Source organism: Mustela nigripes, chromosome 3 (genome assembly GCF_022355385.1).
Source record: "Mustela nigripes isolate SB6536 chromosome 3, MUSNIG.SB6536, whole genome shotgun sequence".
NCBI classification, from domain to species: domain Eukaryota; kingdom Metazoa; phylum Chordata; class Mammalia; order Carnivora; family Mustelidae; genus Mustela; species Mustela nigripes.
In genome coordinates, this window is record NC_081559.1 from 94,039,238 (window position 1) to 94,059,465 (window position 20,228).

The 20,228-nt window shown below is 37.8% G+C and overlaps 1 protein-coding gene across 2 annotated transcripts in view; it reads right to left on the reverse strand.

Moving 5' to 3' along the window:
- The window catches only part of UBXN4 (UBX domain protein 4), a 57,608-nt gene that overhangs the window by 22,965 nt on the left and 14,415 nt on the right, over positions 1-20,228 (reverse strand). For both annotated transcript variants that reach the window (XM_059394378.1, XM_059394377.1), the window contains exons 6-7: positions 6,956-7,049; positions 368-422 (exon numbers count right to left, since the gene is read on the reverse strand). In XM_059394378.1, coding sequence (XP_059250361.1) covers positions 368-422; positions 6,956-7,049 — 149 coding nt within the window. The remainder of the gene's footprint in view (positions 1-367; positions 423-6,955; positions 7,050-20,228) is intronic.

Here is a 20,228-nt window from a genome sequence, read left to right on the forward strand (position 1 = left end):
AATGAATGGTGAACCAGAATTTGGCAACACCAGAGGGAAAATACAGCAAAATACCTACAAATTTCTTTTGCATAGAAAGGAGCTAAGAATTTCATCTGCATCAATATAATACAATTTTACTTCAATTCTCTTTATTCTTAGTGTAAAAGACTCACTGCAGAGAGAAGATTAAACTTATTCCTAGCAATTTACAAAAAACCCACAAGAAGTATACACTATGATCCTACTAAGGAATTCAGGTTAATTACCTTCACTGTGCTTCAACACTCAACTGTAACCAGAAAGCCATCTAAGGTCTGCCAAATTCAGCAGGGAATCAAACATTTCCTTACTGGAAGGGCAAAATGATGATGTACATGAAGTTTACCTGTTCCTCCTCTTTCCTTTTCTCTTCTCTTCTTTCTTCGAGTTTTTTAGTGAGTCTGTATATAAAAAGTTTTTAAAAAATACATTAATGGAGACTTATCTTATTAATATAATGAAAACATATGGGTGACTCCCTTTGCTAAAATCAACGGGGAAATAAAATAACAAACAAAAAAAGCTCATGCAGACAAAGCAACAACTCATCTGCCTGGCCCCCAGCCCCAACAGAAATCCATAATCAGTCAGCGGGAGCCTTTCATTTATTTATTTTTATTTACTTATTTATTCTTATTTATTTATTTTAGAACCTTAATTCCACCTCCTACTTAACCATTAGTTTTTCTCCCCCCATCATTATATCTGATACTGATTTAAAAATATACATACACATCTTCAAATGAGTACATAAATTAGTAAGTTACAAATGCTTTCCCCCTACATAGAAGTAAACAGCAACATAGCACAAATTCTAAAATGCTGAAGGCTAACGTTTATAAAAACTAATACCAAAACTGATTCCCAACTCTAAAAAGTTCATCAATTAAAAATAATTATGGGGCGCCTGGGTGGCTCAGTGGGTTAAGCCGCTGCCTTCGGCTTGGATCATGGTCTCGGGGTCCTGGAATTGAGTCCCACGTCGGGCTCTCTGCTCAGCGGGGAGCCTGTTTCCCTTCCTCTCTCTCTGCCTGCCTCTCTGCCTACTTGTGATCTCTCTCTGTCAAATAAATAAATAAAATCTAAAAAAAAAATTACGAAAGCAAAGAGTAGTAATGGTTGCACAATTTAGTGAATACATTAAAATCGACCATGAATTTTGTGATATGTAATTACCTCAATTTTTAAAAATTAATGGTACTTCCTCAGAGGGATTTCGGTTACAAAGGCCCAAGTGTTTGCTAAAGCTCACTTGAAACAACCTGAGCCAGAAATCAAGGGAATGCTCAAAGAATGATGGGGACATATATCAAAGAACAGAAAAGCAAAAATGAAGAGGATGTCACAAGTCAAATCAATGGCAACGAGTGCACCAAAAAGAATGGTAAGAGAAATGAATCGTAACACAGTGGAAAAATGGGATCCATAAAATGTCTTACTGCTGAGGGGAGTTATAAACTGTTACCTACCACTGTGGAAAAACTGTTTGCCAAGTATTTATGACCCTTTTCTGCTCTTGCAAATACACCCAAAAGATATGTCCACCAAGACATGTACAAGAATGCTCATATAGCATATATATCTATTCATAATAGCCCCCAAAATGAGAACAATTCAAAAATCCATCAACAGGGGTGCCTGGATGGCTCAGTGGGTTAAGCCGCTGCCTTCGGCTCACGTCATGATCTCAGGGTCCTGGGATCGAGTCCCGCATCAGGCTCTCTGCTCAGCAGGTAGCCTGCTTCCCTCTTTCTCTCTCTGCCTGCCTCTCCATCTACTTGTGATCTCTCTCTGTCAAATAAATAAATAAAATCTTTAAAAAAAAATCCATCAACAGAATGAATTAGTCAAATAAAAGAATACTATACAGCAACAAGAGTGTACCAATTCCTGTCACATGCAGCACCACAAAAAAGCTGAAGCAAAGGAGAGCAGAGAGAGAACATGAGTGAAGTTTATGAGCAGGCAGAACTCATCTATGGTGCTGATGCAAAACAGTGGTTATTTTGGGGAGGAAAGTAGTTACTGTGAAAGGGTTATCAGGCCTCTAATGTATGGACTACACTGGTAATTTTCTATTTCTTGATCTGGGTGCTGGTATCTTTTAAGTTTACTGAAAAAAAAAGTTGGGGAAAGAAAGCAGAAGAGGTGGATAAAAGCAGTTCTCTACAGAAGAATGCCAGCTAAGAAATACATACGGCATAAAATTAGAAGGTACAAACTAGAAAAAACAGGTGTCTGGGTCGTTATGCATTTGCCTTCGGCTGGGGTCATGATCTCAGTGTCCTGGAACTGAGCCCCCACATTGCATAGGGCTCTCTGCTCAGTGGGAAGCCTACTTTTCCCTCTCCCCCTGCTTATGTTCCTGCTCTCTCGTTGTCTCTCTCCGTCAAATAAAAAAATAAAATCTTAAAAAAAAAAAAAAACTACTAGGAAAAAAACCCCACCATTTTCAACTACAAATGAAATAACTGATCCAAGCAAAAATCAACAGATGCCAAACCACTGGGTAAAAGCTTTTGAGGAACAGCATATTCATGGTTTCAAAGAATCACCCTATAAATACTTATTAATTAGGGAAAAGGTATCTTTATAATCAAGAAATCCAACAGACACCATCTTAATTAACAATTAAACTTGACATCACCAATAAGCAAACATCTGGTATCAGATGCCTCCTCATGTGAGTAATAAGACAAACATTACTTAGGTAAGGTTCTCAAACTTTAACCTGAACCTAGAATGAAAAATAGGGACCAAATTAAAGGACATTTTAGAAACTTGGGCACCTGGATGGCTTGGTGGGTTAGGCATCTTCCTTCAGCTCAGGTCATGATCCCAGAGCCCTGGGATCCATAAGGCAGTGAGCTCCCTGCTCAGTGCAGAGCCTGCCACTCCCGCGCGCTCTAACAAATAAATAAAATCTCAAAAGAAAAAAAAAAAAGACATCCTAGAAACAATTAGCCTAGACACTTAAAGAATGTCCAAGTCATGAGAAATAAAAACAAAAACAAAACAAAGGAAATGTTTTGAATTAAAAAAAGAGACTACACTAAATTCAATGAATGATCTTCGAATGGATTCTGTATCGGGGAAAAAAGTTATAAAGGACATTATTGAAGTAACTGGGCAAATTTGAATGACCGCTTATCAGATAATCTTACTGTATCATGTATTTATAATTTGAGTGTGACAATGGGATCATATTAATATCTGAATGTCTTTAATTACACCCCACCAGAATTGGTGAATTGCAGAATTCTCTTCTGAGAAAAACAGATGCTATTTTGTTCTAATCTAGTTGAAAAGCCCATTGCATCTTACTCAATGACAGAATGACCAACTGTTTCATGACTGCCGCATCCAGGAATCTACTGCTAAATTGTGTTCATTGGTCTGAAGGAAAAGGTAGGGCGTGAATCAGTAGGCAGAGACTCCCAGGCCCCTTCCTAGACTGCAGTCCCCACTCAGAGCTGATAAAATCTCAGACAATGTTTTTATTCTTAGGAGATATACACTGAAGTATTTAGGGTAAAATGAAATGATGCCTGCAACTTTCAAATAAGTTGGCAAAAAAGAAGAAAAAAAGTCATTATACTATTCTTTCAACTTTTGAGGTTTGTAATTTTTCCCAAGTAAAGGTTGGCATTGATTGGTACAATTTTTTTTTAAAGATTTTATTTATTTATTTGAGAGACAGAGACAGAAATAGCAACAGAGAACATGAGTGGGAAGGAAAGGGAGAAGCAAGCACCCTGCTGAGCAGGGAGCCCAATATGGGGCTCAATCCCAGGACCCTAGGATCATGACCTGAGCTGAAGGCAGACAGTGAGCCACCCAGGCACTCCTTGACAGTAATTATTTGATAATATCTTTATTATCTTTCCCAAAGATTCTACCAATTTTTAAACATAATGACATAAAAACATAAGCAAAATTTAACTAAAAGATGTATCTTTTCGTGTGAGTCGCTAAAAGATTCAACTTTCAGGGGCACCTGGCTGGATTGGTCGGTAGAGCATACAATTCCTGATCTCAGGGTCATCGAGTTCAAGCCCCACATTGGACATAGAGATTAATTAAAAGAAACAAAGAAGATTCAAATTTCACAAATTTTAGCTTTGAAAATAAAACTGTATATATAGTTTAATATTAAGCAAAACTTAATTTCTCACAGATTACATAAGATCTCACAATTACAAATCAATCTGTTTCTTAAAAAAAAAATCAAGTTTACTTCCTTGAAAAGACTATTTAAGATAGATTTTTTTTCTTAATATGTATAGGATAGGATGAGTTTCTGAGGCGACATCAATTTGATTTAGTGACATTACCCCTAACAAAATCCTTGAAGCCAGATGAGGAAAAGCCTAAGATCTAGTAGAAGTACTTAGTCTTTCCAAGTACAGAAACTTGATCTCTGGAAACAAATGTTATCCTTGAGAGGATGACAAGAATCCTAATATTTAATAACCCGACCTTCCAAATTTTAAGGCTGAGTTTTTTAGTCTGTAGGACAGAAATTTTAAAATACCATCAAAGTTAGAGGAAAAAAATGTATATATTTTGCTTTATAGAACTTGGTATTACAAAATTCTATAAATATCAGATTATACACAGGTATTTGACGTGTCAAATTTATCTGGGCTGTGAAAAAGCACCGCAGGTCAGTTCTATGAGACGGAGAAACTAACAGCACATTAGGGTTTCAGTGTAGAATAACCTGCAGCTGATGGGTAAGTCAAAGGCATAAAAGCACTACAGAGTCTATGACAAGGGATGGTGGAGATGAAGGCCACCTGAAGGGTATAAATGAGGAGCTAAGATGTCATTTGGGATAGGAATACTATACAGGATGTTGTTTTTAGTTGTCACTGTCAATGAAACCAATTCCACAAAAAAACAAAATTCCTAATTGGGTACAACTCAGATGAATAAAATATATGACCACAGAATAGGAAACTAATCTATTAGGACCTAGGCCCTACTGGGTAGCTGAGTCTGATAAGTTAATCTCAGCACCAATTTGAAATGCTTTTATAGTTTTAATTATATGACGTGGATTTTTCAAAAGTTGTTTAAACAGAGAACAGTTACTTTCCAATAAAAACTGTTTCATTAGCGAGTATGCCAACATTTCATCCAATTTTAATACTAGTACTCTTTTAAAGGGCCCTAGCCCACATGCATTTCATGTAACGGGTTCTAACGGTATATGGTTTTAAAAAATACACATGTATGTATCTCTAAGAGTGCTTTAAAAGTTTTTTTCAGTTTAAGGATCTCAAACAACCTGTAGACCCACTCTGTCCTGATATGCTAATTATAAAAGTAATAATTTATGCTCAATGAAGACAGTTTGGCAACTTCAAAACAAAGCAAAAAAAAAAAAGTCCCTAATTTCCCTTCCATAATATTAACATTTTCTTCTATGTCTTAAACTGTCTTTATCTGACTCAATATACTATATTTAACACATATACACCAGTGTCGTCACTATATGTAACTCTTTTAATTAAAGATGGTATATTATTTTGTTTGTAGTACCATGCAGAGTTGGTCGGAAGGTTGTGGGTTATTGTTAAGCTATAGTACCATGCAGGCAGAAAGGGGCAGACACTCTCTTAAGAATGGAAGCTATTATGAAACAACAGCAACTTCCCTTTCACATTGCCATTAAATAGCACTTAAGCCACCCTACAAGGCTACCAGCTGTGTGTCTTTTCATTCCCTCCAAGTCTCCAAATCCTTTTCTGATCTTTTATTGTCACTTCCCAAATGTGGTGCAAATAAAGATACCCAGTAGTGGACTTGGTGTTAGCAAAACAGAATGAAACAAAGAGGATGAATCATTGGGAACTTTGGTTCTCTGCTACACCACTTCTTACCGCTGTGAGCAAATCTATCCTTTTAACTCAAGATCTTGGCCCTGCCCAGACACCTACAAAGAACCATCAGAATCCAGGTTTTGCTGAAATGAAGCTGATTCTTAGTCATGAGCAAAACCAAATACCCAATGTTAGTAATCATTTTGAAACTTGTTCCCCTATGGCATCTGTGTGAACAAGAAACTCAAGTCTAAAAAATTTTCTTAACTTCCATATAACCCCAAGTTGTGGGGTGCCTGGATGGCTCAGTCATTAAGTATCTGCCTTTGGCTCAGGTCCTGATCCCAGGGTCCTGGGATCAAGCCCCAACAGGCTCCCTGCTCAACAGGAAGCCTGCTTCTCCCTCTTTTACTCCCCCTGCCTGTGTTCCCTCTCTCACTCGCTCTCTCTCGGTCAAATAAATAAATAAAATCTTCAAAAAACAAAAAAACCTCGCTAAGTTGTTTTAGGTCAAGATTAAAAAATATTCCTGCTTTATCCATATACAATTCATATAACTTAAGAATCATACTATAAAGGGCTCTAGTTTGGAAATTTCTGTATTATTAAAAATACTAAAGTACAAATCACAAAAAGTCAGAAATCTGTACCTGATTATTAGACCAGTAACATATGACACTTAACAGACACCCACTTATGCAAAACCAAGGCTCAGTACAATCATAAAAGTAGCTGAAGTTCGTCCCATTGGGAACTTACTATCCTATGGCACAGAGAGTTAAAAGCAGAAGTAATGGACAGAAAAACACATGTATCAAAAACCAGTGAAAAAGAGGCTGTTGGGCTGATCAAACCTAAAGGTGACTGATGACTTCAAAGATACCTAACTTTACTTGTAGAATATAGTTTTTATGGATACAAGTTGGCCAGGTAATAAAAAATTTCAACCCAGCAGAGTAGCGCAGCGGAAGCGTGCTGGGCCCATAAAAAATTTCAACCCAAAATTCTGAAACTTCATTTGTCTAATTTTAACTTTTACTCAAATTAATGAAATAACTGAGAACCACTCTCTCTTAAAAATATTACTTGCAAAAATAAGAGCAAACCTTTCCACTCTGACAGTGAGGTCCTCCGGAGATTTCTGATTTGAACATCCACCAGGATCCTGAGATGGACTGGCATGGCCTGAACCTTCTCCTCCTTAATTATTTAATAAAAAGAAAGAAGAATAATATTGTATTTAATGCCAATTTTTAAAATGTATAAATATTTTGGATTATATTTGTTAATCTTAAACATTACAAATTTTTCTTAATAATGGAGAAGAAAAGAAATGAGTGATTACTGGGACACCCGGCTGGCTCAGTCATGCGATTCCATGTTGTGAGTTTGAGCCCCACACTGGACATAGAGAAAGGAAGGAAAGAAAGAAAAAGGGAAGGAAGGAAGGGAGGGAGGGAGGGAAAAGAAAAAAAGAGGAAGGAAGGAAGGAAGGAAGGAATGAGCAATTCCTAATTCTGGCATTTGGATCTGGATACAACAATATATAAGTGGGAAATAAGCAGTTACCCTGTTGAGGGCCACCAAAGTCAGGATCAAAGAGAAAACATGAAAAAGTATTAATCTGGCAGGAGGGGACTATAACAAAAGTAGAGTTAAGCATAAGTGACCATGGGTAGGCTTTACTCTAGAGCATTGCTGTCCAGTATCTATGCTGTCCACTACAGTAGCCACTGTCACATGTAAAGCTCTAGAGGCAAAGTCTGATCCTGGGTATCACTCTAGAATTAACACAGGTCCAAGTGATCTGTTTTTGCAAACCAGAGTAATTCCTTAACAAAGCTATCCGTATCTACACTAGTACTAGATGGCCCCCAATTTAACTATGGTTTGCCTTATAGTTTTTTGACTTCATGATGGTATATAAGTGATATACATTCTAGAAACCATACTTCCAATTTTAATCTTTTCCTAGGCTACAGATATGCACTAAGCTACTGCCTTTGATAGACCGTGGCAACTCTCAGTCAACCACAAAATCACAAGGAAAAAGAACACATTTACATCATTCTGTACCCATACAACCATTCTGTTCTCACTTTCACTACAGTAGTCAGTAAGTTACATCAGTAAGTTCATTATAAAACAAGCTCTGTGTTAGATGACTTCGCCCAACTGTAGGCTACTGTAAGTGTTCTGAGGATGTTTAAGGTAGGCTAGACTAAGCTATGATATTCAATAATTTAGGTGTATTAAATGCGTTTCTGACTTACAATATTTTCAACTTAGAATGGATGTATCGGGCTGTAACCCAATCATAAATCAAGGAAGATCCACATACTTTAAAAAATTTCCTGGGGCATCTGGGTAGCTCAGTCAGTTAAGCATCTGACTCTTGATCTGACTCTCATGACCCGGAGATCTCCGGGTCATGAGATGGAGCCCTATGTGGGCTCAGCACTCAGCATAACAAATGCTTGTCCCTTTCCCTCTGCTCTTCCCCAGTTTCTGTGCTCTCTCTCTCTCAAAAAAAAAAAAAAAAAAGTAAATAAAATCTTAAAAAAGAAAAAAAAAATTTCCTTAAGGCCAGAATTTCCTACTTGGCTTGTAGAGAACAGCTATTTTTTGGTACTTCCCTTTAGAACCTCTGTCATTGTCTTCCTTACCACTTGCAACTTACTTGATTCTTTACATTTCTGATCTTTGAAAGAGTAAGGACCTTGAAGCAACAAAATCTGGATTCAAATCTTATCCTATTACTTTAGTAAATTACTTAACCTGGGTATTATCTGTATAATGAGAACAGTAACCTCATAGAATTGTTATGTTAATGTATGTTAATTCACATAAAAAGCTTAGACTTCTACAAAGATAGCACAAACTAAGTGCTTCAGCTATTACAGTGGTGGTGGGAATAGGAGAATAAGCAGAGCTGATGATGCACATCTATCCCTACTTCTACATTCAGTGGCATTACCTAGGTAGTGTGAAATCAGCCATAGTAGGAGTAGTACACCTTGGAAATTAGCAAATACTCCCAGCAAGGGCTCCCCACCACCCTACACCCCCCCCACCCCCCGCCAGAGCCTCTTCTTTAATATTTACTGGCACATCACTAAATGCAACCCTTGAATAAGAAGTGGTTAACCACTAGCATCCAGTGTGTGTTCAATTGGAAATAAATCAATTTCATTAGTAAATTAAATTAATGCCAAGGACATTCATACCTTAATACAGCAAAAAACTTAAAAGAACTTTGGAAGATAACTTGCAGGTAGTTGGAAAAAAAAAAAAGGTGCTGAACAACAATACAATTAGATTTATGACTAAAAACAAAGAAAAATGGATAGATGTCATATACAGTAAGAATTCCAATGGCATGGCAGAGTTGTCTTTGGCATTGTGTAAATGACTTATGAGTATGGAATATACATTTATAACTTTATGCATGAAACAGCTTATATGAGCTTATATTTAACAGGTAATCAATGAATGAAATGTTCCAGATTTCCTAAAAACTTTTAAGCTAAAACAACGATAAACACCCAAACATAATGAAAATTTATTAGAAGTTCTAACTTCAGGTTTAAAAACATAACTGGATAATTAGGCATAATGTATCTCCCACTTACAAAGCAGTCTTGCCAAAAAATAATATATAATGAACCTAAATCTGATCAAGCCTGTAATGTTAACTACCAACTTAGAAGAATATTTACATAATACCCTAAGAATGCAGCAAAGTCCAGGTGGAGGGGAAGATGGAGGTGAAGTAGGACCTTAGGCTGGTCTCATCCCACAAATACAAATACATAACTATCAACTTATCCTAAATACACCAGTAATTGACCTGAAGACTGGCAGAACATACTCCACAACTAAAGGCAGAAAAGAAGTCACATCAAAGAAGGTAGTAAATGCAGAGACACACTTCGGAAGAGAAACAAATCATGGAAGTTGAGGTGGAGAGAGGACTGTGGTGGCAGAGAAAGGGTGAGAAACAAACAAGACAAGAGAGTGCACAGGGAAAACGAACCCACACAGCAACTGGCCTGGAAAGCAAAAGGGTCCAAATTTCATGAATTCTTCTAACCAGCAGGGCTTAAAGCCTGGAGTTTTTAAAGGTCATTGTGTTTGGCTCTGGGAGAGTTCAGAGGACACTGGGCCTGCTCTTGGAGAAAAGGCAGGGCCAAGAGCCCACAGATACTCAGCATGGAAACAGTGATCTAAATAGTACCTGGAGTCCCAGTAGGGAGGTTAGGTGCTCATCTCAGATTATATCCCAGAGAAGCAGTACTGACAGAAAGATCCCTCCAGAAACAAACAAACTGGCCAGTGCCATTTCTCTCCTTCACCCCTCAGCATAAACAGAGCCATAAGCGGGAAGCAGCACAGCACCCAGACTGGCTACCTAACTTGCTTTCAACAAGCCCTGCCATGTCACACTCTGGAAAAACTACTCTTCCCAGTCACATCTGCCTCAGTCTGGGCATGATGAGCCCTCCTCCCCAAAAGACCAGGCCAAATCCCTGCTCACAGAGCATAATCCCTAATCCCAGAGGATAGTGAGGCCTCTATTCTGGCAGCGGTGGTAACAGGTCTCATTTCAGAAGCAGACCAGGGCACACCTAGTTAAAACGCATCACTTTCTGGCCAGGAACCAAACACTATCTGCAAAAGACAGAGAAACAGAGAGCATCTGCAGACAGCTAGCCTGAAGCATAAAGCAACCAGGAGACAACAGCAGAGTGCACAAAGCACACATTGGACACACTCTCAGAAGCGCAGGCCCTGGGGAACAAAGGACGCTACACTGCAGGGCACTATAGGACCTCAACTTCGTTAAACCATTACCCTCAAGAACAGGAGATGTAGCAGACTTTCCTAACACAGAGAAACAGGCACAGAGACTTAGGCAAAAAGTGAAGACAGAGGAATTTGTCACAAATGGAAAACAGGACAAGACCACAGCTGGAGATCCAAGCAAAACAGATATAAGCAATATGCCTGATGGAAAATTTAAAGCAATGATCATAAGGATACTTACTGGATTTGAGGAAAGAGTAGAGGACATCACTGAAAATGAACACAGAGGTAAGAAATAACATAGCAGAGGGGCAACTGGGTGGCGCAGTCAGTTAGGCAGCTACCATCAGCTCAGGTAATGATCTCAGAGTTCTGGGATCAAGCCCTACACTGAGCTTGCTGCACAGCAAGGAGTCTGCTTCTCCTTCTTCCCCTTCCCCCAACTCATGTACACACGCATGCTCTCAAATAAATAAAATCTTTAAAAAAAAAAAAAAAGAAAGAACATAGCAGAGATAAATGGCTCAATAAACGAAATGAGAAACACAACTGATGGAATGAATAGCACACTGAAAGAAGCAGAGGAATGAATTAATGACTTAGGAGACAAGAGTAATGGAAAGTAAACTGAACAAGAGCAAAAAAGAAAAAATATTATGCAAAACAAGAATTGACTGGGAACGCAATAACAATATCAAACATAAAATTCGTATTACATGGGTCCCAGAAGAAGGAGAGAGAGAAAAGGGAACAGAGAATTTATGTGAAGAAATTAATAGCTGAAAACTTCCCAAATATGGGGAAGGAAACAAATATCCAGATCCAGGATGCACAGACGATCCCCAACAAAATCAGTAAAAGCAGATCCACACAAGACGTGCTGCGATTAAAATAGTAAAATATAGTAAGAGAGAAAAAATATTAAGGAGTTCCTGTCTGGCTCAATCAGTGGAGTGTGTGAATCTTGATCTCAGGGTTGTAGGTCTGAGCCCCACATTGGGTACAGAAATTATTCAAAAATAAAATCTTAAGGGGCGCCTGGGTGGCTCAGTGGGTTAAAGCATCTGCCTTCGGCTCAGGTCATGATCCCAGGGTCCTGGGATCGAGCCCCGCATCTGGCTCTCTGCTCAGCGGGGAATCTGCTTCCCTTCCTCTCTCTCTGCCTGCCTCTCTGCCTACTTGTGATCTCTGTCTGTCAAATAAATAAATAAAATCTTTTTTTTCTTTAAGATTTTATCCATTTTATTTGACAGAGATCACAAGTAGGCAGAGAGGCAGGCAGAGAGACAGGAGGAAGCAGGCTCCCCGCTGAGCAGAGAGCCCGATGCGGGGCTCGATCCCAGGACCCTGGGATCATGACCTGAGCCGAAGGCAGAGGCTTTAACCCACTGAGCCACCCAGACGCCCCAATAAATAAAATCTTAAATAAATAAATAAATAAATAAATAAAATAAAATCTTAAAAAAAAAAAAAGAAAAAATATTAAGCAGCAAGACAAAAGAAGACAGTTACATACAAAGGAAATACCATAAAGTAATCAGGGGATTTTTCCCCCAGAAACTTTCCAAGCCACAAAGGAGGTGCATGATATTAAAGTGCCGAAAGGAAAAAATCTGCAGCCAGGAATACTCTATCCAGCAAGGCCATCATTCAGAATAGGAGGAGAGATTAACAGTTTCTCAGACAAACAAAAACTAAAGGATCTCATGACTACTACACCAGTCCTGCAAGTAACATTAAAGGGGACTCTTAGTGTAAAGGAAAGACCAAAAATGACAGTATGAAGGCAGGAAACACAAAATAGTAAAAATGAATATTTATGTAAAACAAAGTCAAGAGGCTCACAAAGTAAAATGATGTAAAATATGACACCATATACCTAAAACATGGGGAGGAAAATTGGTTCAAATTTAAACAACCATCAAGTTAAAACAGAGTGCTATATGGAGAATATGTTACATACAAATCTAATGGAGACCACAAATCAAAACCCACTAATATGCAAAGAATAAAAATTTAAAAATCCAAATATATCACTGAAGAAAATCAGCAAACCATGAAAGAGAGAAAGAAAGGATCAGAGAAAATCTCAGATACAAACACAAAACAAGTAATAAAATGTCAATAAATACATATCTATCAATAATTACTTCAGATGTACATGGACTAAAGCTCCAAACAAGAGATACAGGGTGACAGAATGAATAAAAAAACAAGACCCATGTATACGTTGCCTATAAGAGATTCAATTTAGACCTAAATACACCTGCACTGAAAGTTAGAGGATGGGGTGTGTGGGTAGCTCAGTAGGTTAAGCATCTGCCTTCAGCTCAGGTCATGATCCCAGAGTCCTAGGATCGGGCCCTATGTGGGGCTCTCTGCTCAACAGGGAGTTTGCTTCTCCCTTTCCCTCTACCCCTCCCCCTGCTCATAGTTTTTCTGTTTTTCTGTTTCAAATAAATAAATAAAATCTTAAAAAAAAAAAAGTAAGTGAGGGGATGAAGAAACATTTACCATGCAAATGAATGTCAAAAGAAAGCTAGGTAGCAATACTTATATTGGACAAAACGGACTTTAAAACAAAGACTATAATGACATAAAGAAGGATACTATATAATAATAAAAGGGACAATCCAACAAGAAAATAATTGTAAATATTCATGTACCCAAACAAACAAAAAGCTGTTTCCCTAAAGAACGAAACAAGGATGGCCACTCTCACCACTTTATTCAACACAGTATTGGAAGTCCTAGCCACAACAATGAGACAACAAAAAGAAATAAAAGGCATCCAAATTGACAATGAAGAAGTAAAACTTTCACCATTTACAGATGAAAGATATTATAGTGAGAAAACCCAAAAGACTCCACCAAAAAACAGCTAGAACTGATAAATGAATTCAGTAAAGTCGCAGGTAACAAAATCATTGCACAGTAATGTTACATGTCTACACACCAATGAAGCAGCAAAAAGAGAAATTAGAAAACATTCCCACATACAACTAGACCAAAAATAATAAGATACCTAGGAATAAACCTACCCAAAGAGGTCAAAGACCAGTACTCTGAAAACTAAAACACTGATGAAAGAAAGTAAAGAGGACACAAAGAAATGGAAAGACATGCTACACCCATGGACTGGAAGAACGAGTAATGTTAAAACGTCTATACTAGGGGCGCCTGGGTGGCTCAGTGGGTTAAAGCCTCTGCCTTCGGCTCAGGTCATGATCTCAGGGTCCTGGGATCGAGCCCCACATCGGGGTCTCTGTTCAGCAGGGAGCCCATTTCTCCCTCTCTTTCTACCTACTTGTGATCTCTCTCTCTGGCAAATAAGTAAATAAAACCTTTAAAAAAAAAAGTCTATACTACCCAAAGTAATCTACATATTTAATACACTCTCTAACAACATTTTTCAAAGAACTAGAACAAACAATCCTAAAATTTGTGAACCACAAAAAAGTCTCAAACAACCAAAGCAATCTTGAAAAGCAAAGCTGGAGGCATCACAATTATAAACTTGAAGTTATATCACAAAGTAGTAGTAAACAAAACAGTACAGTACTGGCACAAAAATAGACACATAGATCAATAGAACAGAAAACCAAAAATAAAGCTACAACTTATATGGTCAATTAATCTTTGAAAAAGCAGGAAACAATATGTAATGGGAAAAAGAATCTTCAACAAAAGGTACTGGGAAAACTGGAGAGCTACATGTAAAGAATGAAACTGGGCCAGTCTCTCACACTATACACAAAAATAAACTCAAAATGGATTAAAGACCCAAATGTGAGATCTGAAACCATAAAAACCCTAGAAGAGAGCACAGGCAGTAGGTTCTCTGACATCAACTATAACAACATCTTTCTAGATCCTTGTCCTGAGGCAAGGGAAACAAAAGCAAAAACTATTGGGACTACTTTGCATAGCAAAGTAAATAATCAACAAAACTAAAAGGCAACCTCTAGAATGGAAGAAGATATCTGCAAATGATATATCCGACAAAGGGTTAGTAAGTAAAATATATAAAGAACTTAACAAAAATTCAACACCCATGGGGCAACTGGCTGGCTCACTCAGTGAAGACTTATAAAGAAGACTTTATAATCTTGTGGTTTTGAGTTTGTGCCCACACTGGGTATGGAGATTATTTAAAAATAAAACCTTAGGGGTGCCTAAGTGGCTCAGTCAGTTGGGTGTCCAGCTCTTGATTTTGGCTTGGGTCATGGTCTCAGGGTGGATGGGGTCTCAGCACTCACGGTCTCAGGGATACAGTCCTGCACAGGGCTCTGTGTCCAGCAGGGAGTCTGCTTGTCCCTCTCCTGCCCCCTTCTCCTCCCCCTCCGCCCTTTCCCCACTCATATGTGCTCTAAAATATATAGAAATCTTAAAAAAAAAAAAAAATCTTAATACAAAACCTCAACACCCCAAAAATGAATAATTCAACTTAAAAATGGGCAGAAGACATGAACAGACATTTCTCCAAAGATGACATCCAAATGGTTAACACATATATGAAAAGATGCTCATCATCACTTATCAGGGAAATGTCACTCAAAACTACAGTGTGGTATCACCTCACACCTGCCGGAATGGTTAAAATCAAACAGAAGTATTGCAGAGAATGTGGAGGAAGGAAAACCCTCTTGTATGGTTGATGGGAATGCAAACTGGTGCAGCCACTCTGGAAAACAGTACGAAGGTTTCTCAAAAAGTTAAAAACAGAACTATCCTATTGACCTAGCAATTGCACCACTGGGTATTTACTCAAAGAGCATAAAAACACTCATTCAAAGGCATACATGCAACCCAATATCTATACAGCATTATTTACAACAGACAAATTATGGAAGCAGCCCATCGTCCACTGACTGATGCACTGTTAAAGATGATATATGTTTACACACACACACACACACACACACACACACAGGAATATTATTCAGCCATAAAAAAGAATGGGATCTTGCTATTTGCAGCTGCATGGATGGAGCTAGAGAGTATAATGCTAAATGAAATAAGTCAGTCAGAGAAAGAAAAAAACCAATGAATTCACTCATATGGGGAATTTAAGAAACGAAACAAATAAGCAAAGGGAGAAAAAAGACAGACACAAACCACGAATCAGACTCTAACTATAGAAAACTGATGGTTACCAGAGGGGAGGTGGATGGGTGGGGGGATGGATGAAATAGGTGATGGGAATTAAGAAATGCACTTGTGATGAGCACTGGGTGATTAAAATACAAACTTAAAAAAAACGAATGCAGCAAAATCCAGACTGTGGGAAGCTACAGAAAAAAAATCAGTGAGAATGGGAATCTATTTATGAAATGAAAACTAAGATTCAAGGGGCACCTGGGTAGCTCCGTCGGTTAAGCGTCTGCCCCACATCAGGCTCCCTGCTCGGCAGGAGGCTTGCTTCTCCCTCTCCCACTCCCCCTGCTTGTGTTCCTGCTCTCGCTATCTCTCTCTCAAATAAATAAGTAAAATCTTAAAGAAAAAAAACACTCAAAAAAAAGAAAAAGAAAAAAGGAGATTCATCAAGCAGCAACAATATACTGGACTCCAAACAAATAAAAATTTAGTATAATGTAAATATTGTCTAGATAAATAATGATAAATAGGAGTTACTGTTCAATTTTCTATGTTTCATAAGGGATACCAATTTGCGGTTATTTTTTAAAGTTCTTATCTTTTACAGGCACCTGCATGGCTCAGTCAGGTAAGTGACTCACTCTTGGTCTCAGCATCACAAGTTCAAGCCCCAAGTTGGGCTCCACACTGGGCATGGACCCTACTATAGACAGGTAGATAAAGTTCTCATCTTTTACATACTAATATTTTAAAATAAAATTATATGATGCCCAAAATTTGTTTTAAATAATAAGTTACAAAGAGATGAGGAATAGGGGGCACCAATGAAACAGTATCAGCCATGAGTTGGTAGGAATTGAAGACTCCTAAAGGCAATGAGTTCATGGGATTTCTTATATTTTCTCTACTTTTCTAGAGGTCTGAAATTTCCCATAACAAAGTGAAAAAAAAAAACAACAACCCACAAAGAACTGAGATTAGAGCTTCTACTCACACCTCACACTTCAATAAGACAGAGTTTGAGTTGAAGTAAGGTAAGTGTCTACTGAAACAAAAGCATCAACACTAACAGAATCCAGAGTGTCTGTAACAATGTACAAGACACAAAAATTTCCTGACACACCACCCAAAAGGAAAAGGTGACCCATTCTCAGGAGAAAAGACAAAAAAAGGGCAATCCTGAGATGAGACAGAGCTATTATAACTTAATGAGGTAAAGGAAAATCAAATAAATTAAAAGATAAATAAAATGTTGGTAAAGGGTACACTGGGACCGAGTATCACTACTTTAACTTTCTATGAGTCACACTATTTCAAAATAAAAAGTTAGAAGAGGAGGAGGAGATAGAGGGAAGAATAAGAAAATCCAAAATAATTTTACCTGCAAATGGTACAGCCAATTTGGAAGACAGCTTGCTGGCTTCTTACAAAACTAAACATTTCCTGAGAGCACAATCCAGCTATCACGAGCTTGGTATTTACCCAAGGACTCATTAGTTTTAACAAAATGTATCACTTTGGTGGAGGATGTATATAGTGGGGCAGAAGGTATAGAGGAAATCTGTTCCTTCCTCTTAATTTTGCTATAAACATAGAACTACTCAGTTGGTTAAGCATCTGATTCTTGATTTTGACTCAGGTCAAAAAAACTTATGTAAACACAGAAACCTGCACACAGATGCTTACAGTTTTATTCATAACTGCTAACTTGGAAGAAACCAAGATGACTCTTCAGTAGGTGAACAGATTCATAAACTGTGGTACATCTAGACAATGGAATATCATTCAGCTCTAAAAGAAATGAGCTATCAAGTGATGAAAAGACACGAGGGAAGCTTAAATGCCTATTACTAAGTGAAAGAAGCCAATCTGAAAAGACTACTGTACGACACTCTGGAAAAGGCAAAAACTACGAAGACTAAAAAAATCAGTAAGAATGAATAGGCTGAGCACAAAGGACCTTAGGGCAGTACAAATACTTTGTTCTATACTGATGCCATAACAATGGATACATGCCATAATACATTTGTCCAAACTCACAGAATGTATTAACATCAAGAGAAAACTCTAATGTAAAGTATGGATTTTGCCTGATTATAATGTGTCAAATGTGGACATTTTAACAAAATGTATCACTTTGGTGGAGGATGTATATAGTGGGGCAGAAGGTATAGAGGAAATCTGTTCCTTCCTCTTAATTTTGCTATAAACATAGAACTGCTCAGTTGGTTAAGCATCTGATTCTTGATTTTGACTCAGGTCATGATCTCAGGGTCGTGAGATCGAGCCCCACATGGGGCTCTGTACTGAGCATGGAGCCTGCTTAATATTCTCTCTCTTTCTTCCCCTTCCTGACTTGTGCAAGTTCTCTCTCTCTAAAAATAAAACCATAAAAAATATTTTGAAAGTCTATTACAAAAAGTTAACTTAAAAATTATTACCAAGGGGTGCCTGGGTGGCTCAGTGGGTTAAAGCCTCTGCCTTCAGCTCAGGTCATGATCCCAGGGTCCTGGGATCGAGCTCCGAATCAGGCTCTCTGCTCAGCAGGGAGCCTGCTTCCTCCTCTCTCTCTGCCTGCCTCTCTGTCTACTTGTGATCTCTGTCAAAAAAAAAAAAATAAAAATAAAAATAAAAATTCAGTAGGGGTACCTGGCTAACTCAGTAGAGAATATGACTCCTAATCTCAGGGTTTTAAATCTGAGCTCCACGGTGGACACAGAGATTACTTAAAATAAAAATCTTAAAACAAAAATTAAAAAAAAAACAATTCATTAGATGGGCTTAAGAGTAGAAAGATGATAAAAGTCGGTGAACTTACAGATCAGTAAGATTATCCAATCTAAATAAGAGGGGAAAAAAAAGAAAAATGTGAATCTGTGGGATAATATCAAGAAGCCTAACATATATGCAATTATTTCCAGCAAGGTAAGAGAAAAATATTTCAATAAATAATGGCTCCAAATTCCCCAAATTTAGCAAAAATCATATATTTACAGATTTAAGAAGCTCAGCAAACCCCAAGCAGAATAAACACAAAGAAAAAGCAGAATACAGTCAAACTGCTAAAAGCCAAAGAAAGAGAAAATCCTGAAAGCAGAGAGAAAAGCAATATATTCCATATATGGGAAACACTGCTATCAACAGAAACTTCTCATCAGAAAACTATGGAGCCCAGAAGATCCTTAAAGTGTTGAAAAAAATAACTGTAAACCCCAAATTTTGTGTCTAGTAAAAATATCTTTCTAGAGTGAAGATAAAACGGACACTTTCATTTTTCAGAGACAAAGGAATTATTTTGCCAAAAGACCTGAGTAATCAGAAATACTAAGCAAGGAGTACTTGGGTGGCTAAGTCATTGAATGTCTAACTCTTGATTTCAGCTCAGGTCATATTCTCATGTGTGGTAAGACAGAGCCTTGCACTGGGTTCCACGCTCAGCAGGGAGTCTGCTTGAAAATTCTCCCCCACCCTGTCCCTCCTTCCACTTGAGTGCCCTCTCTAATAAATAAATACATCTTAAAAAAAAAAAAAGGTGGGGGTGCCTGGTGGCTCAGTCGATAAACATCTGCCTTCAGCTCAGGTCATGATCCCAGAGTCCAGCGATCAAGCCTCGCTTTGGGCTCCCTGCTCAGCAGGAAGCCTGCTTCTCCCTCTCCTACTCCCCCTGCTTGTTCCCTCTCTCACTGTCTCTCTTTGTATCAAATAAATAAAAAATATCTTTAAAAAAAAAAAAAAGAAAGAAAAGAAATGCTAAGGGAAGTATTTCAGGTGAGGAAAAACAATACCAGAGGAAAACATATTCAAAAGGGAACAAAGAATTTGGCAATGATAAGTATCCAAGTAAATGTAAAAGTTAAGTATCCTGCTATACAGCTATATGGGCTACATTCATTATAGCATTCCCTAGTTTTGTGTGCATCCAGAACCTAAGCGATCTGTAGATGAAAACCTCAAAATGAGACTGAGAGGGGACCTGGCAGCTATTCTTCAAATATTCAAAACCTGTTACATATAACTTCAGCTAGAGTAGAATTATCTTTTAGGATACTAATCTACTAACTTCTAACTTTTTATATAACTCTGTGTTGCCCAATACAAAGATATTTTACACCAAGCATCTTTGAACACAAATCCCTAATGTATGGTATAAATTTTCTCTTTTGCCTTTTTCTATCAACCCCTCTGCAATCACATCTCTTATTTCCACAATTTTACAGTTACCTTTAATTCTAATCTCTAAAAATGCAAATACTATTTTTTAAATGTGTATAGCATATTACAGGTCATAAAAACAATTCCAAATACATTAGTTCATTTCAACCTTTCAAAATCCTCTGGCTGGAAAGATATTTATAAAATTGTTAAGTGTCATAATAACAGTCCCTGAATATAGCACAGTAAAAGAAATTACAATTCAACTATTCTGGACTGTTGCCTATTTGGATTTGAAAGGCATATTCACTGACTTCATTCTCT